This window comes from Hyaena hyaena, unplaced genomic scaffold, assembly GCF_003009895.1.
Source record: "Hyaena hyaena isolate Hyena2069 unplaced genomic scaffold, ASM300989v1 scaffold_569, whole genome shotgun sequence".
Lineage (NCBI taxonomy): Eukaryota > Metazoa > Chordata > Mammalia > Carnivora > Hyaenidae > Hyaena > Hyaena hyaena.
The window spans coordinates 566,240-586,358 of NW_024081202.1; the positions used below are offsets into that span (position 1 = coordinate 566,240).

The following is a 20,119-nucleotide window of genomic DNA, read 5'->3' on the forward strand; positions in this document are numbered from 1 at the left end:
AACAAAATGTGACTTCTGTCCTAAGGCCAAATTCCTACCACTTTCCACCACCAACTTCTGTCCAGAACCTCCCACCCTTTTGCCTTCCAATGGGCTTCCTTGGAATCCCCTCTGTCCCATGTTCTTGTCTTACTTCCCATTCATCATTGTGACTGGCAGTAATCTCCTTTCTCTTGTGTATTATCAGTGTATTTTTCTCTTCTGGATCATTTACTTCAAAATACAAGCATGCCTTCAAAACACTCCTATCTTCCTTTAAAAACTATCTCTTGACTTCCATCTTCCCTGTTACCATTTCCTTTCTCTGCCTTAAGAGCCCAGATCCTCAAAAGCATCGCCCTCACTCACTCCCTCACATGTTTAAGCCTCTTCTCTGTAAAGCCACTCTCCTCAGGCATCCATTCCCGCCACTCCTACACTGTTACCTAGTTGCCAGTGCCCCCTATTTACCATCTTTTCTGACCTCTTTCCTTAAACTTCCATTAGCCTTTGCCACAATTGCCCTTGCCTGGCTTCTTGAAACCAGGCCTCTGAAGCACCACGCTCATAAGGTTTCTTCCAAACTTCTTGAGTGTTTTCACTCCACTTCTCACAGCAAACCAATTTCTGCTTCTCCTCTGCTGTGTGTCTTCCAAAACCCCCAAGGCTCAGTTTTGGCCCTTTGCATGGTGATATGCATTCAATCATGTCATTTAAATGCTATCATGGGGGCTCCTGGGTGGCTTAGTCGGTTAAGCGTCCGACTTTCACTTAGGTCATGATCTCGCGGTTCGTGGGTTCGAGCCCCGTGTCGGGCTCTGTGCTGACTGCCAGCTCAGAGCCTGGAGCCTGTTTCAGAGTCTGTCACTCCCTCTCTCTCTGACCCTCCCCTGCTCACGCTGTCTCTCTCTGTCTCCTAGAAATAAATAAAACATTTAAAAAAAAATAAATGCTATCATGTATACTGATCTCATCCAGAACATTCTGTAAGCAGATTCTCATGTGTTCGACTATGACTAATTACTTTTAAATCTATAAAATTAACCGTTAAGCTCTCATCTACAGGTACACTCAGCTGATCTCAGATGGAAGGGTTGACAAGAACCCTTGCATTCCTGGTCTCTTCCTTGCACATCTTTATGAGACGTGCAAGCTGCTTGTAATGCAGTTCCTGTGGTTCCTTTTAGCCTCTCAAGGCTGGTCTTCACAATCCCAGCTCTTGGAAATGTGCTAGTCAAAGCCAAGTTTGTAAGGTTTTCTGTTTTCCTTTCCTGGGAGGCTACCATTTTATAATATTCTATTTTGGAACTACCTCCCTGAGGTCAGACTAGTCCCTGTGTGGGTCCATTGTCCCCTGTCTATCATCCAAGCTCCTTCTTCTGTACCAATAAGGAGACATTTGGATGAGAAATTGGAAGTCCTGGTTCCTATCAAGTTGCATCATCACATCCAATAGATTCCTTAGACTCTTAGTCCAAGAGGCCCTGTTTCTACTGAAAAAGGATGATAAGTACTTCCCTGAATGCTACCAACCCCTGGAACACATCTTTAACATTTCCAACAGATCGTGTGTCAACTATATTTTAATTAAAAAAATAAAAAATAGAACTTCCAGTGATTCCTTCCTCCTCCAGTGCTCTCTCTGGGGACAGGGTGCTGGCAAACCTGGTGAAATCCAGCTTTCTACGTTAGTTGATGGCACTTCACAAGTCAGCCAAGTGCCATCATTTGGCAGCTGAGCATCACCCCCTTCTTGAAACGCTCTCTAAACTTGGCCTTGAGAATACCACACTTGGGTTTTCTTCCTCTCTCATGACTGCACCATCTCAGTCTTGCTCACTGGTTCTTCATCACATTGAGCCCCACAGTAGTGCAGAATGTCGTACACATACTGTCGGTGACATAGTTATGTGGCCAGACACAGGCTCTCACAGAGTCCAGCACAGAGTCACAGAATCACAAGGTCATAGACACGAAGGCAGAAGCCCATCCTAGGACACTCAGGTTCACTACCAGGCCTGACACTGCACATGCTTGTCTTACCATAAGGTTCTACTTTCAGCCTCGCCCTTGGGCCAAAGTCTTGGCCCTGCTGGGTCCTTCTCATTCCTCTGTGGCCACTGGGAGCACAACTCTGCTCACCTGGCCAGTCCCAGAGAGTGGCCACGGCTTCTTGGTTGGAAGGAAGGAGCATATCAGTGCTGTGTTTTTAATCTGCTATTGTCTTTAATAATTTGACTTATGATTTATCTGAGCCTGGAGAACCTTTTAGTGAAATCTGCATTGTTATCTCTTTGCCAACATTGGACTCCAGTTCCTGTTCTAGGATTTTTAGGTGTCCCTTTGTATGTTGTTTGGTGTTTCTAACAATTTAAAAATTTCATTATGGTTAACAGTGTTGTGTTAATTTCAGGTGTACAATATAGTGATAACACTTCCATATATTATTCAGTGTTCATCTAAGATAAGTGTATTCTTAATCCCCTTTTTCTATTTCCTCCATCCCTCCCCTTTCCCCACTGGTAACCATCATCTTGTTCTCTATACTTAAGGGTCTGTTTTTTGGTATGTCTCTTCTTTTCCTTTGTTCATTTGTTTAAATCCACTTATGAATGAATTATATGGTATTTGTCTTTCTCTAACTGGCTTATTTCACTTAATATTATACTCTCTAGCTCCATCTGTATTGTTGTAAATGGCAAGATTTCATTGCTTTTTACAGCTTAGTAATATTCCATTATGTAATTTATGAAAAAAATATATATATCACTTCTTTCTTATCTATTCACCTATTGATGGACACTTGGGCTGCTTCCATAATTTGGCTATTATAAATAATGCCTCAGTATACATAGGCATGTATATATCCTTTTGAATTTGTGTTTCTCAAATTCTTTGGGTAAATACCCAGTAGTGCAATTACTGGATCATAGTGTAGTTCTATTTTTAGGTTTTTGAAGAACCTCCGTACTGTCTTGCACAGTGACTGCCCCAGTTTGCATTCCCACCAACAGTGCAGGAGGGTTCCCTTTTCTCAACATCCTCATCACCACTTGTACCTTTTTGTGTTGTTGATATTAGCCATTCTGACAGGTGTGAGGTGATACCTCATACCTCATCGTGGTTTGGATTTGCATTTCCCTGTTGAGCATCCTTTCATGTGTCTGTTGGCCACCTGTGTCTTCTTTGGAGAAATGTCTGTTCATGTCTCTGCCCATTTTTAATTAGATTATTTGATTTTTTTTGGTGTTGGGTTATATAGCTTCTTTGTATATTTTTGATACTAACTCTTTATCAGATATGTCACTTCCAAATATCTTCTCCCATTTAGTAGGTTGTTTTTTAATTTTGTTGGCTGTGTCCTCTGCTGTGCTGAAGTTTTTATTTTGATGTAGGGCCAATATTTTATTTTTGCTTTTGTTTCCCTTGCCTCAGGATGTGTATCTAGAAAGATTTTGCTATGGCCAGTGTCAGAGAAATGACTGCCTGTGCTCTCTTCTAGGATTTTTATAGTTTCACGTCTTATATTTAGATCCTTAAACCAGTTTGAGTTTATTTATGTGTATGGTATAAGAAAGTGGTCCAGTTTCATTCTTTTGCATGTTACTGTCCAGTTTTCCTAACACCATTTGTTGAAGATACTTTTTCCCATTGGATATTCTTGCCTCCTTTGTCAAAGATTAAGTGACCATATAATTGTGGGTTCATTGCTGGGCTTTCTATCTTGGTCAGTTGATCTGTGTGTCTATTTATGTGCCAGTACCATACTGTTTTTATTACTACAGCTTTGTAATATAACTTGAAGTCTGGAATTGTGATACCTCTAGTTTTGTTTTTCTTTTCCAAGATTGCTTTGGCTATTCAGGTCTTTTGTGGTTTTATACAAAGTTTAAGATTGTCTCTCAATAAACTTTGGCTATAAAAATAAATAAATGAATAAATAAATAAATAAATAAGTTTAGGATTGTCTATTTTAGTTGTGTGAAAAATGCTTTTGGTATTTTCATAGGGATTGCATTAAATCTGTTAGCTGCTTTGGGTAGGTCCCTTTGATTATTTGAAGAACCTATTTAAGTTGAGGAAAGAAAAACTGAACATCTTTTGCTTTATGTGTGTCATTTGTGTATATTACACTCACTTGCCAACCATCATTTATAGCCCATACTTGTTCTTCTGGTTTCTTTGAATATCATTTTTGTTACTTATCACTTACATTTGGGTAATTTTATTTGCAGTGCACCATGCTTGTCTGGAGGCAGTTGAGCATTATGAGTGACACAGAGAAAAGTGCTACTAGTGTTTCTTTATTTTAAAAAAGTATTTATTTATTTATTTAGTTTGAGACAATCGGAGAGATAGCTTGAGTGGGAGACGAGCAGAGAGAAAGAGAGAGAGACAGAAAAAGAGAGAGAGAGAGAGAGAGACTCCAAACCTCTTCACTGCCAGCACAGAGACCAACATGGAGCTTGATCTCCTGAACCATGAGATCTTGACCTGAAGGGAAATTACGAATGGGACACTTAACCGACTGAGCCACCCAGGTGCCCCAATATTTCTAAGACCATAGTGGTGTCCTATGTAATGCCACCCTGGGATCAGGACGGAAAGCAAAGGATGGTTTGTCCATCACAGCTTCTCAGGCGTGTTTGTTGAGGGAACAGCAATGAATTGGAATCACTGTGTTATTTTTCTTTGTACTCTAGGTAGATGTTGATGCACATTCCTTGAATTCCAATGATGTTTTTGTCTTGAAACTGCGGCAAAACAATGGCTACGTCTGGATAGGAAAAGGCGCTAGCCGGGAAGAGGAGAAAGGAGCAGAGTATATAGCAAGTGTCCTCAAATGCAAAACCACAAGGATTTCGGAAGGCAAGGAGCCAGGTGTGTACTATGGGGTGAAGGACAGAGCCAGGACTTCTATTTGGTATCATTGCTAATCGTGTTACTTTTTTTTTTTTTTTTTTTGTAAATAGGACCTTTGTAATGTTTATAGGGCATTAAAAATCCTTCTATTAGTTGCAAAAGTGGGTGATGGTACCTGCCATATTTAAGTAATTTCTTAACATTACAGTCAAGGTAAAGTAATATCATTTGTTAATGTAAATCAATACCAACTCTGTGCTCCTGGAAATGCATTGGATAACTCATTGTGTTTTTCACAGAGGAGTTCTGGAATTCCCTTGGAGGGAAGAAGGAATACCAGATCTCTCCACTACTAGAAACCCAGGCAGAAGACCATCCACCCCGGCTTTACGGCTGCTCTAACAAAACTGGAAGATTCATTGTGAGTGTCTTGCCGAACACAGGGGTAGAACTGAATAACCTTGGGAGAGGCATTCCGGTGTGGCTTTAATACTTTTCAGCCGTGCTAGTGCTCCGATTCTCAGTTTTAGCTTGCTTATCTACAAACCATAAATGATAATCTTAGCTCTATGCAGGATCAATGTAAGAGTCAGTGAATCAATGATGTGGGGTACTGGGGTGGCTCAGTCGGTTAAGCATCAGACTTTTGATTTCTGCTCAGGTCATGATCTTATGGTTTGTGAGACAGAGCCTCTCTTTCTCTCTCTTTGCCCTTCCCCCGCACGCATGCATGCACACTCTCTCTTTCTCAAAATGGTTAAATAAACATTAAAAAAAAGAGTCAACGATGTAATGGATGTGAAAGCATAGGAATACTGTAAAGTACTAAATAAATCAAACTGCTCTTAAAAATACCAGCTACTTTGCACCTGTGTCAACATGAGGTTGTTATGAATATGCATGTGGTTGGATTTACTAATTTAATAATTTGACACTTTCTCTGGGAAACCGTAGTGGTTTGTGATCAAACTATGTCAACTTTGCACTTCAGTTTCCCAGGGAATAAAAGGTTTCACCACATTGACTGAATAAAAATGTTATGGAAATATTATGATCATTGGGCAGAATCAGAGAAAGCTATACATGCACCTGCAAATTAACTGAAATCAGCAAAAATGTTGTATTTCATAATCATTCACAGGTTTTGAATCCCAGACATTTCAAAGTAAAAGTATTTGTGTACAAGACTGATTTTATACTGGGCTCCAAAATATCTTGGACCACAGCCCTTCATCTCAATTCAACCATAAAAATTTGGTTTTCTCTGTTTGACATGCTAGAGTTTCATGTAAATATTTTATTTAAAGGACAAACTTTTTTCCTATATATAATTTGATCTGAAGATTTGGTCAGCATGTCTTGGTGAATACAAGCTTTTTTCAACACACACACACACACACACACACACACACTCACACTCACACGGAAATTGCCGAAGTCTTTTCCCAGCTACATAGCTTGTTAGAAATAAAATGCTTTGGGGCACCTGGGTGGCTCAAGTGGGTAAGTGTTCAAATTCGGCTCCAGTCACATCTTGCAGTTCGTGAGCTTGAGCCCCAGATTTGGCTCTGTGCTGATAGCTCAGAGCCTGGAGCCTGCTTCAGATTCTGTGTCTCCCTCTCTCTCTGCCCCTCCCCCCACTTGTTCTCTTTCTCTTTCTCTCTCTCTCAAAAATAAGTAAACATTAAAAAATGCTTTGAAGAAGAAACTGCTAATGTTCAAACCACACTTGATAAGTGATTTCACCTAAAAGTTAAAGGTTTAAATTAAAAATTCGAGTTTTGACAAATATTTGGTTGTTGGGCATCACAATTGCTCACCTACTTTCTAGGAAATCCCTGTATTTTAGAAACTTTTTAGAAAAAAATCTATTTTACTCTTTTGACTGTTAATTTTATATGGCATCCAACCAGCTTCTTATTCAACTAATGCTTCTATAATTTCTTCTTAGTATACAAAATATGCTAATATTGCTTTAAATAACATGTTTGTCTTGTCTCCAATGAAGATATATCTTACAAAAATAGTAACTAGGCTTTGTTCTCAGTGAAGTTTGGAAAAATCTATTAGTCTTTTTGTTTTTGTTTGTTTTTTTCTTTGTCATGAACATATTTAATGGAAATATACTTTTTCTCTACACCTACTCATTTTCTTGTTTGATATTTGGAACTCCTACTCTTCCCTTCACAATTTAAGGAAAAGAAATGTCACTAACAGGTGTTTGTTTGATCTTATCGCCACAATCAGAAAGCCAACTGTAGCCCTGTAGATTCGCATAAGATAGCAGAGCATGTTGGTTAAAAACACAGGTTTTAGAACCAGTTTGCCCGTGCAATATCACTTACTTGGTGATATTACTTATTGGCTGTGTGACCTTAAGCTAGTTGCTTATCTTCTCTATGCTGTAGTTTTCTCATCTATAAAATAGGGATAATCCTAGTACCTACTTTATAGTATTACTGTGAATATTAAGTCATTCGTTACATATAAAGGATTAGAATAGGTTTTGGCATGGGATAAGTGATGTTTCAGGTTTTTGCTTTTTAAAATCTCTATGTGATTGGTAAAAGTTCTGTAAAAAGATAATATAAACTCTTTGCCTTTGGTAAATAGTTTTTGTTTGTTATATAGCAGTCTCAGTATCTCATCAGGTTATAACAAATATGTATTCTGCTCAGAGGGCTACAGGCTGCCTGGGACCAGGTTTACCTAGGCTGGGCCCAGCTAGGAGGTTCTCCTTTGGGCTTTGGTTGGATTCATGCCTGTTTTTCCCAAGACTGAACCCAGGAGTAAAAGAGGGCCCCTAACCTGCTTGATTGACATGGCCAGGGCCAAGGTTACCTCCACTTACTTGACTATACTACAAAGTCACACACCAGAAGGGCTATCATCCAATCTACCACACCTTCCTAAATACCGGCGGGGTCTTTATCCAGAATCCTTTAAACATTGTGAACTTCAGATTAATACCTGCCCGCTAGTGGTGAGTGCATTAAACAAACCCTCCCTATTGCCCTGTGATGTTAACTATAGAGGATACAATTTAATACATTTAAAATAATAATAATAAAACCTTGCTTATAGAATATTGTTATATCATCTTGTCAAAAATTATTGATTTAAAAAATGATCAGACCTATCGATTTTATTAAAATAATCTTGACCTACAATATAAAAGACAGCTTAATCCTTATACCATAAACTCAAATACCTTTATGGACTACAAAGATGACAGAAATCGGTGAAGTAGCTTGTCACTAGGACTGGACGTAGAGCTGTGGTCAGACTGTACATAGCCTACCTAAGACATTCAGGTGCAGTGTTTATATTAAGTACTATGCTTCCCAGACAAGATTCAATCAGTTTGTGATACATGAGTAAACAGATAAACAATTGTTTAAATCTTTATTACCCCAAAACAACAAAAAAATGACTACTAAACTTTATTTTTGTGGTTCTCTAAAATAATACAATGCATTTGTAGCTTGTATGTTAGAAAAATTACTGCTCTACTGTTTGATCATAAAGCTTTCTCATACATTTCAGATTGAAGAAGTTCCGGGAGAGTTCACCCAGGATGATTTGGCAGAAGATGATGTCATGTTACTGGATGCTTGGGAACAGGTAAAACTTGATTTGATCATAACAAGACAGTGTGCTTATCATTGGGAGCTCACAAAACCAACTTTGAAAAATGGCAAGTCTAATAGTAAATAGACCTATGGATTTAGGCAATATTTTAAAAAGACCCAAGATAGTTTAGCAAAAGGTAAAACTGATATGTATAGGAAACTGATTTCTTAATGTGGAAATAATTCTATCGCTACCATCTGTTTCTGTATAATTTTAGGCAAAAAAACAAAAAACAAACACTTCCATTTTTCACTTATTTGTAAAATTCATTCACTCCAACTTATTCATGCATTCATCTATTCATTTAACTGGTAAAAGCATTAGTGTATACAATGCCATGGGGGTACAGTGCCAAGGGGAAGACTGAGAGATTCAGAAGTTTTCTTGAAATCTGACATGAAGTCATAGAGCACCTTTCCCCTGGGGAAGAAACAAACGCAGAATAGTTTTGAATCTATACAGTAAAATACATATTGTTTTATACACACACACACACACATATATATTTGGGGAAAAAAGAATGGTGATTTGGCATGCCATATATGAGAATTGGGTTTTGAGGTTTTTTTTTTTAACCTTTATGTAAATTCATTAAATAGTAAAAGGGAAAAATACATATATTAGGAATTAAATTGTATAGAACAATTATGAAACCCTTATCCCTGAATTAGGCCTAGTCTTAGAGTTAACCCCACTAATTGTTACTTTTAGGTCTGTTCTTAATTGCTAAACTCATTTGTTTATTTTACACCTTAGCTTCTTGGTCTGGAATTAATCATATTTGAATTTGACATCTAGCTACAGACTCTCCCCAGGTGAATGGATCACTTATTTGTGGATATGAAATTTATTTTCTTAAGTTTTTTGTTAATGTTTATTTATTTTTGAGAGACAGAGTATGAGTGGGGGAGGGACAGAGAGAGGGAGACACAGAATCCAAAGCAGGCTCCAGGCTCTGAGCTGTCAGCACGAGCCCAACATGGGGCTTGAACTCATAAATGGTGAGATGACCTGAGCTCAAGTCAGACGCTTAACCTATTGAGCCACCCAGGTGGCTCTCGATATGAAATTTAAAACCTCATGTCAAAACATCTTTGTGTATTAAGAATTAAAATGAGAATGAGGTTTCCTTATTCAGAAGAATTTAAGTATTTCCATTTGTAGTCAATCCTATAGTCACAGATACTTTAGAATATTTCCCTTATGACTTATTTTTAATCACATTTTTCATTTGTATTCCCATGCTTCATGGTGTGTTCTGTGCCCTGCAAGCAGATATTTCAGTACTTCCAGTGTGAATTAGAATACAGCCAAAACTAATTTGACCAAAATTTCTCTGCCAACAAGTTATTCTAAAGTGATTTAAATATAAGTAATTCAAAAGAATGTTTTTCAGCATTGAAGCTCCCAAACTACACATTTGACAAGAAGGATATGTACAGAATTTATAATTATATCAGTTTAAAAAAAAACCTCAGGGAGCCTCGGTAGCTCAGTCGGTTAAGCATCTGACTTTGCCTCAGGTCATGATCTCACAGGTTGTGGGTTTGAGCCCTATGTAGGGCTCTATGCTGACAGCTCAGAGCCTGGAGCCTGCTTCAGATTCTGTATCTCCCTCTCTCTCTGACCCTACCCTGCTCACACTGAGTCTCTCTCTCTCAGAAATAAATAAAAAACATTAAAAAAATTTTTTTAAAGACCTCAATATTGAAATACTAAACATTATAGCACCTTTACCAAAGTGTTACAGGATACAGTTTTATAGGTGTAAACTACAGGCTGAAGTCAGAGGTTCCTAAAGGGAGTCTGAGGTCTCCACAAACAAGCTAAGTGTGGTCCTCACATAATAATACAGAGATAATGACTGCATTACACACTCCATCCCAGAAGTGGGTGCAGAAAGTGGCCAATATTTTGTTTGGAGCAAGTCTATAAAATACTATGTAAACACAGAATATCAGAGTGTGAAATCTGGAGTCAAACTGGCTGGATATCAATTTAGATGTCTCCTGATAAGGCAAACATTGGGAAAGTGGTGGAACTTCTCTTCACCTCCTTGTTCACATCCTTAACTTCTGGGCTTGTGGTGAAGAGTATAATGAACAGCGTGTGAGAAGCACTTGGCTTAGGGCTTGCACCGAATCAGTACTCCCCAAACAGTACATATTATTATTGTTCCATTTTTCAGATTTTTATTTGGGTTGGCAAAGATGCCAATGAAGTCGAGAGAACAGAATCTCTGAAGTCTGGTAAGCGATATCCCGTGCACAATGATGGCAGTTACCCTGAATGGTTATGTCTGAGTCCCTGACTGCTCTTTCCAGCACATTCTTCAAAACTGCACATTAAAACCGAGGAGAATCTAATAAGCTTTCGCTTTCAAAACTAAAGAGTAATGGAAGTCTTTTAAACTCAAGAATTTCAGAATAAGAAAAATAGACTTTGTTACCTAATTTAGAATACGATTACATCAATTTGTGCAGAAAATTTTAAATTCACTGAAATAATGTTCTATATGGAAATTGTTGAAACCTCTATAACTGTGATAACCTAAGTTTTTAAAAATTCCTTTTGGGGAATGCTGTTCTTTCTGGCACAATTGCTTTTTATTACTGAAAAGTATAAGAAAAATTATGCCATAAGGATTATTCTATAAAGTTTAGTTTACTTTTAGGCAGTCATGAGACACGTGCAATCCATAGGAGCTGAGAGAAATCAATAAGGAATTATTCATATGGAACAGCATTTGGCTACTTTGGGGGCAACGAAAATATGATTCATCACTTTAATTGGAAGACTTTTCATTCTGTCATTATTTTAGGTCCATTGGAACTAACCCAATGTGTATGTCTCTGCCCATTCTTTGTAGCTAAAATGTACCTTGAGACAGACCCTTCTGGAAGAGACAGGAGGACCCCAATTGTCATCGTAAAACAGGGCCACGAGCCACCCACATTCACAGGCTGGTTCCTGGGCTGGGACTCCCACCGGTGGTAAACTGGTTTTTGTAGGAAGAACCACACAAATGTTATGGCGCAACTGTCCTATTGCTGTTTGGGGGGAAGGAAGGTTTTCTTGCTTGTTGGACTTTAGAAAGTTAACCTCAGCCATATGGCTGTTTTTTTCATACCTAATGTTAGCTTGAAATTCTTCTTAAATTTTCTTTTAAAAAATTTTCTTTTTAAAAATAAGAATTTTCTTTTGTTAGTATTTTTAAATAACCTCAAGTAAACTTTTGTTATGGACCAATAGTAGCTCTGCTGGAAACTGGGATTCATATCTTTTTATATGACCTTTTAAAAGTGGAAATTTATGCATAATCTAGGGGAGTTTATCAGGGAATTTTATAAATCAGGAGCCATTAGCCAAACTTTTTCTTTAATATGCCAGAGAAGTAAGCCTTAATGCCTTTGAAGTTATTCTCCTATGTGTTGTGTTCAAAAGGATTATATATTTGTGGTGAGGTTGATGTTAAGGGGGGTTTAGGGTTTGTTGTTATTTTTCTTCTTCAGCCAATATGACTCTGACACCATTAACTCCCAACTGTCATTTCTTAAGAGTAAGAATTACCATTTTTTCCTTTTTAAAAACCTTTGAAATCACAGCTTTTTCATGACAAAATAATTGTATCCTTATCTGCTTAGATATATGTATTTGACAGTACTTGTTTAATACTACAAAGGCTATGTACAAAAAAATTCATTAAGTTTGTCTTTCATCATTAAAATACACCTCTTTTTGAAAAGGTTTCTTGTCGTGACATTTTATTCAAATATGACATGTGAGTTAATTACATAATTAGTTTTAAGGTTAAATACTTTTAATCACAAATAAATATGAATTTAATACTTCCTTTTTAATTTTTTTTTCTGATGTTTATTTATTTTTGAGAGAGAGAGAGACACAGCAGGGGAGGGGAAGAGAGAAAAGGAGACACAGAATCCAAAGGATGCTCCAGGCTCTGAGTTGTGAGCACAGAGCTGGATGCAGGGCTCGAACCCACGAGCTGTGAGATCATGACTTGAACCGAAGTCAGACACTTAACTGACTGAGCCACCCAGGCACTCCTAGAATTTAATATTTCTTAATTCATCCTCATTAAGTAGTCAAAATTAACCTTTCTAAGGTTACATAATTATGAAGGTTTTTAAATACATAGTGAATGGGAAACCTGGTCCCTTTTAAAAGATAAACCAAGGCATATTAAACATTTCAAGAGTTTATTTGAGCAAAAAATCCATTTGGATTGGGCAGTGCCAAACTAGAAGCAGTTAAGAGTACTCTACCAGAAGGAACTCAGGAAGAGACTTTTATAGAGAAAGAGTAAAACAAAATAAGCATATTATTGACTGGCTAGGCTTAAAGCCCAAGTGACTGTTCATGATTGGTTGTCCTCAGATTTTGATTTTGTAATCTTGAGGCATTTACAGGCTTAGATTTTGGTTTCCTTACATAGGTCTCCATAGCATTAGAGCCACATCAGTCTAATGATCTCCTTGTTTAAATAATTTGACAGACCCCATAACAGAGGATTGGGGGTAGAAGGTGGAGATCAAATAAAGTAGAAACCAACTTTGGAAGTAGGCTAGAAGGAGGCTCATTGAGGAGGAGAAGCTACATTTCCATGGAAAGGGGAATCAGAGCCAAGGAGTGATCTGAGAAATTCTCACATTCTCTCAGTTGGAAATTAATGGCATGCACATTTCAAACTGGGTCTTGGCATGGGTCCTGGTGTGGAGAAGTGGGTCCAGTATCATTATGACTGAAAAGTAAATACAGCTTGTGTGAGTGGTAAGGAAGCAGCGAGAAGCTGCACTTCCAGGGACTATTCCTTCATTCAGTAAATATTTTTATTAGGTGTCTATTTGGTGTCAGACACTATTCTAGGCACTTTGAATCCAACATGAATGAAACAGACAAAATCCAAACTGTCAGAGAGTTTATATTCCAGGGAAGAAGCTAACAAAAACAAAGTCACTAAGTAGATACAGAGTCCCAACTTTCCCTCAGTCTTGCTTTTCATGGTTTCAGTTAACTGTGGTCAGCTGTGGTCAGGAAGCAGCTGACCCTCCTTCTGGTGTCTATGCAGAAGGTCAATAGTAGCCTAAAGCTACGCTACGCCATTTACTTCACTTCATTGCATCACGCAGGAATTTTATCATCTCACGTCACCACAGGATGAAGGGTGAGTACAGTGCATTAAGATATTTTGAGAGAGGAAAAGAAAGTCCACATTCACATAACTTTTATTACAGTATCTTGTTATAATTGTTCTATTGCACTGCTATTGTTGGTATGCACTTGCAAGAACTAATTTATAATTTAAACTTTATCAGAGCTATGTGTACGTACAGGAAAAAAACCAGTAAATGTAGGATTGTGTACTAACCATAGTTTCAGGCATTCACAGGGTATCTTGGCATGTATCCCTCAGAATAGGTGGGGGCCACTGTATATTATAAAATATATTGGAATATAAATTCTGTGGAAGGAAGATATATAGGGAAGGAGGACAGGATATATTAGGTGAGAGTGGGGAAGAGTGCAATTTTAACAGGGTGGTTCCAGAAGTCCCTATTAAGTAAATGATATTTGAACGTGGAATAGACAGGGGGAGGGATTGAATCTTGTGGTCACACCCAGGGAAAAGGCATTCCAAGTGCACAGGTGCAGGGGCTCCTGGGTGGCTCAGTCGGTTAAGCGTCCGACTCCGGCTCAGGTCATGATCTCGCGGTTCATGGGTTCAAGCCCTGCTTTGGGCTCTGTGCTGACAGCCAGTTCAGAGCCTGGAGCCTGTTTCAGATTCTGTATCTCGCTTTCTCTCTGGCCCTCCCCTGCTCACTCACTCTCCTCTCTCCCTCTCTTAGAAATAAATAAAACATTAAAAAAAAAAAAAAAAAACCAAGTGCAGAGGTGCAGAGGTAGGAGACTTATATCTGTGTTCTAAAGAAGCAGGGAGATGCCTCGTTTCACCTCTGGACCGGAACAAATGCATCTTAAGCTGAACTGCTGTTGTAGATCTGAGCTATGAAAACATTGCTTTCCTAAGAGTCCTAAGCCCACGTACTCCAAGGCAGAGATGGTGACACCTCAGGAGACAGCCCCACGTCATCAGCACAAGCACAATGAGGAGGATGTATCTACTGAGCAACATGCCCAGCCGAAACACTGGAGGTGACCACAGAAATTACCAGCAACTACAGCTGCTACATCAAGATTTATAAGCCCTACATTTAGTAAAGTGGAGCGCAGCTGGTGGAGAAATGGGAAAGAGGATGTGTAAATATTACCTGGGAAGGGTGAGCTAGGGAGTTTCTTTTTTAGTTTCATACTCCAAGCTGATAGTGGTTAAAGAAACACCTGCAAATCATGTAAAATCATTATGAGGGCAGGGGAACCTATGTATCTCTGAAAAGGTGATTGCTGGATTATAAAATGGTCATCAATCTATGGTACTGTGTAGTCTCAAAACTCAAATGATATGTAAACCCCTGTAGAAATTAGTCTCCTGGCTTTAAAATGCAGTTGTATACAGCCTAAAGTGATAGATACGAAAGTTTCATAATTTTCTGCTTTTCTTGAGTGGAACAATTGCTTATTATTAATTTTTAATATGAAACTTAGATTTCTTTCTTCTCTTTGATTTTCCTTCAAAGATTTTTGTGATGAAAAGCCAAAGCAAACATAAGTTACTCCTCAGCTACTAGTTCTTTTACAGACCTTTCTTTGCATCCAATATTATAGCACACTCATTTTTGTATGAAATATGTGACTAGAAAAATTTAGTGAATCCAGTAAAACAAAGTGCTAACAAGAAATAAATATTCTAGTCAGAAGTAGCACATCTTAGGAATCTTATTTTTTTTAATTGTTTAAAGTTTATTTATTTATTTTGAAAGAGAGCATACACGTATGCATGTTAGCCAGGGGAGGGTCAGAGAGACAGGGAGAGAGAGAATTCCATGGAGGCTCTGCACTGTCAGCACAGAGCCTAATGTGGGGCTCGAACTCACAAACTGTGAGATTATGACCTGAGCCAAAATCAAGAGTTGGATACTTAACCAAGTGAGCCACTCACGTGACCCTCTCAGGAATTTTAAATAAGAAATCAGATTCGGAGCATTAACTGAGCAAAAGACAAAGGATACAAGGAATCTATATAAAAGGACCGAGTGTTTTTCTTAGTATTTGTTTTATTTTGCAAGACCGTTAGAGAATTGGCTTGAAAATAACTTCTATATTGGACAGGTTATTCAGAGGGATGGAATTCTAGTGAAAATAAAGAAAAGAATAATAGTATTCACTTTATACACACACATATATATATACAGAGAGAGAGAGAGAGGATGTATATGTTGCAGTTCAAAAATGTATTTTTGGAACGTTTTTCTTGCACTATCTTTTTTTTTTCTCTACCATGATTTCTTCTCTTTTAGTTTTAAAGACTTAACATTAAATATTTTTAAAGTATGCTATGTATTTTACAAGTTCTCTAAAATAATTTTCTCTCTTAAACATCATCCTTACCACACTACCTAAAATATTAATGATAAACTAGTTTGGTGCTGGAAGAAGAAAAAGGGAAGGTTGGATCCACATTTTACTGTACGTGCCTAGATCAAGTTCATATGGTTCAAAAAGCTAAAGTGTAAGTGAAACTGAAAATAATAGAAACAAACATGGAGTTCCATCACAATAGGGAAATCATCTCTCAATGCCTGGTAGAAGAGAAGAAAATCAGTAAGGATGGAGAAGTCTCAAACAACATTCTCAACCAATTTAACCTCATTGATATATCCTGAATACTCCACCAATAATAGCAACATAACTTTTTAAGGGCACTTAAAATATTCACCAAGAGAGAAAATAATACTCTGGGCCAGAAGACAAATCTCCACAAATTTAAGGCATTGAAAAAGCATACAAACAAATGTTCTCTAGCCATAGTGGAATTCAACTAGATATTAATGATAAGGAGATATCTGTCTAATCTCTAAATATTTGGATAAAAGGAGAAATCACAAGAGAAATGAGAAAATATTTTTATCTCCGTGAAAATTGAAATGATGCCTATCAAAAGGTGTAGGATATGGCTGACTCAGTATTAAAAGGAAATTTATAGCCTTAAATGTTAACATTAGATAAATGGAAAGGCCTTCAGTCAATGATGCAAGCGTCTGCCTTAAGAAACCAAACGAGGAATACCCTAAACCCAAAGAAAGCAGGGAGAAGGGAATGAGGAATACAGACTAATAAAGAAAAATGGAAAAATTTAAATTACTAGTATCAAGGGGAAAAGGGCAGTATTGCCATAGGACCTATGGAGACTGAAAAGAAAATAAGAAACATAATTTTATGCTTGTAAATTTGACATTGATGACCAGGCATATTCCTTGGAAGACAGATACTGATAAAGCTCAAGAGTAGAGCCATCTAAATAGCAATGTGTGCACATATTAAAGAAACCAATTCATAGTTGCACCTTCTAGCAGAGAAAAGTGTAGGACTAATTGGACTTCACTGGTGATTTCTATCACACATTTAAGAAAGCAATAAAATCAGTTCTACATGAACCTTCCAGAAAATAGAAGATAGTGATTAAAAAAAAAATAAGACATTTCCTGATTCATTTAGGAGGCTAGTATTACCCTGATATCAAAAAGAAGCAGACATAAGAAAAACTACATACCAGTATTACCTAAAACCTTTGAGATACATCAAACTGAATCCAACAATACGTAAAAATCAGAGGAGTTTATCCCTGGAATCCATTTTAATAGTTAAAAATTAGTCAAGAATTCTCCTTATTAACAGAATTAAAAGAAAAAACTATCTAAACATCTGAATAGATGCAGAAAGCATTTAATAAAATTCAATAACCATTCATAATACAAACTAGGACTAGAATGGAAGTTCCTCAATTTTGAAAAGGGTATCTGCAAAAATATTAGGTCCTAAATAAGAGAGGAAGACCAAATGTTTCCCACTAAGATCTGGAACAAGATACAGTTGTTTGTTCTCATCATTTCTATCCCATATTTTACTGGAGGTTATAAGCAGCCTAATAAGGCAGGGTTTCTAAACCTTGGCACTACTGACATTTTCATAATTCTTTGTTGTGGGAGAGGGAGAGTTGTTCTGTGTTTTACAGGATGACTAGTAGCATCTCTGGCCTCTGCTTACCAGATACCAATATCACTGTCCTCAACCTCCACTGAAAATGCCTCCAGATGGTTTCAAATGTCCCTGGGGAGACAGAGAAGCAAAATGGTTCCTCCATGGAGAACCACTTCAATAAGATAAGAGAAAGAACTAGAAAGCTCAAAGATTGAAAAAGAGGAAGTACTCTTGGTGAAAGTGATCTGGACATTAATAATTTTTAAATGCTCCCATTATAATATGCAACATGATTAGAGACCTTCTAGAGCCTTCTGCAAATGAAATGAAGATCTCTCCAACTTTAGAGGCTTTTTCATTAACCAGGAAGCATACTTATATTACTTTCATATGTAGGAATAGCAAAAACTATAATTATTTATCTTTCAGACACAGTATTTTTTAACTGGCAACATCGTTTTGACTTAAAAATTCTGTCCCTGCCCTACTCTGGCTTCAAATCAAATTTGAGGCAGTGAAAATTCTATTATAATAATCCACACGACAACATGTAAGATTTACTTCATTTACTGGAGAAATATATTTTTAGTTTAAAGCTATAAGAATGGAAATTATTTATAAATCTCTTCAAATTCATTAAAACAATGTTCTGATTAAAACAAAAATTAAGTCATTAAAAAATCTTCAGAACTGTGTATACCCAAACAGCACGGTAGAGGGCACTCTTTCTCCATGTTAATAAATATAGTCTTTGCTAGTTTGTGAAAACGCTGAGAAATACAGTCTTACTTTTATTTTAGATTGAAAAAGAATAGTGCTTCTAGGCAGGTCAGATGCAGCTGTGTTCTAGTCTAAAACTATTTTATACTATCTTCTAAATTTGAGCTTCAACAGAGTGCAGTCATTAATTTTATGATATATTTGCTACATTCCAGGCTATGCTGGCACGTATATCCTGGTGTGTGTGTGTGTGTGTGTGTGTAAACTAGCGATACATCAGAGGGCAGATAGTTAAGGATGCCCTGCCCTCAATGGAGCTACAATTTAGTGGGTAGAGACAGAAAAGAAGCAAATATTCAGTATATGTATTCTGCAATATAGCAAGGCTAGAAAGAGGGATAGCAATTGTGAGATGAGGAATTCTATTTTAGATAGAGTGGATAGGAAAGTCCTCTCTAACGTGACATTTCATCAGGGACCAAAAGGAAGGGAGGAGATAATTCTCTGATGGTTAACTTTATGTGTCACCTTGACCTGGCCATGGGATGTCCAGGTATCTGTTTAAAGATTGTTTGTGGGTGTGTCTGTGGAGGTGTTTCTGAAAGAGATTAGCATTTCAACTGGTAGACTGAGTAAAGCAAATGGCCTTCCCCACTATGGATGGGCATGATTCGCTCTGTGAAGGCCCTGAAGAGAACAAAATGGTGGCAGAGGTTCAATTGGCTCTCTTTATTTAACTTTTTGAACTCAAGTAGCAGTTTTCTTTCCTCGGACTGTGATTTACACCATCAACTATCTTGATTCTCAGGACCTTTATACTCAGACTGGAATTTACACCATGTGTTTTCCTGAGTCCCCAAGTTGTAGACAGCATCTCAGTCTTCATAATCATGTAAGCAAATTTATTAAAAATAATTCTCATTTCACACATACACACACATGCATACATATTTCCAATTGGTTTTGTTTCTCTGGAGAACCATGACTAATGACTTATACCCTGGCCATATCTCTAGGTGTAACCAGCAGTCTTTCATACAGAGGGAAAAGAAACTGGCTTGTTCAAGGCATTGTGAGGAAGGTAGTGTGGCTAAAGAGGATTGAGAGGGATGGAGAAGTCTGAGAGATGAGGCAGAAAGGTAGTAGAAGCAAGATCACATAGAACTTGTGGTATTTTCATTTTCCCTCTGGCTGCTGAGTCAAGAAGAGACTGAGAATGGCAAACCTAGAAAAAGAGTCCCAAGGAAAGCATCTGGTTAGGATCTAAGCCAGAGCTGATGGTGGTGAGGGGGCACTAGATTCTGATATGTTGGTAATATGAAGTCAATAGGAGGATAATGGATTTGATAACGAGTGTGAGAAAAATGAGAGGAATTGATTCTCAGAGGAGTTGCCATTTATTGAGCTGGGAAACAATGTGGGAGAAGTCTGACTGGGAAACCAGAGTTGAACGTGTTCATTTTTGAGATGCTTAGCCTACTGGACAGTCAGTGAAAGTTGTCAAGTAGGCTCTTCAAGTTCAATAGAGAATTCATGGCCAGGGACATGTATTTGCTATGAGGCAGTGCATAGATAGATTTAAAGACCTGAGAGCGGACATGATGACAAAGGGTGTGAGTGTAGATAAAGAAGGCATCTGAGATGATAACTGAGTCCCAGGATGTTCCATCACTGAGAGACGTGAGAGATGGGGAGGAGCAGCAAAGAGGATGAGAAAAAGATCTTAGTGAGGGAAGAAGAAAACCAAGGCAGTCCATGATGAAATGTTTTAGGCAGAATGTCAGCCTGCTTTAGTCATACAACAAAC

At 37.7% G+C, this 20,119-nt stretch overlaps 1 protein-coding gene across 1 annotated transcript in view; it reads left to right on the top strand.

The window, feature by feature from the left end:
* The window catches only part of SCIN (scinderin), a 76,297-nt gene extending 64,074 nt beyond the window's left edge, over positions 1–12,223 (top strand). Inside the window, exons 12-16 of the mRNA XM_039256394.1 lie at positions 4,683–4,860; positions 5,142–5,263; positions 8,389–8,466; positions 10,664–10,724; positions 11,345–12,223. Coding sequence (XP_039112325.1) covers positions 4,683–4,860; positions 5,142–5,263; positions 8,389–8,466; positions 10,664–10,724; positions 11,345–11,472 — 567 coding nt within the window. The 3' untranslated portion in view covers positions 11,473–12,223. The remainder of the gene's footprint in view (positions 1–4,682; positions 4,861–5,141; positions 5,264–8,388; positions 8,467–10,663; positions 10,725–11,344) is intronic.
* Positions 12,224–20,119: the final 7,896 nt, after the last annotated feature.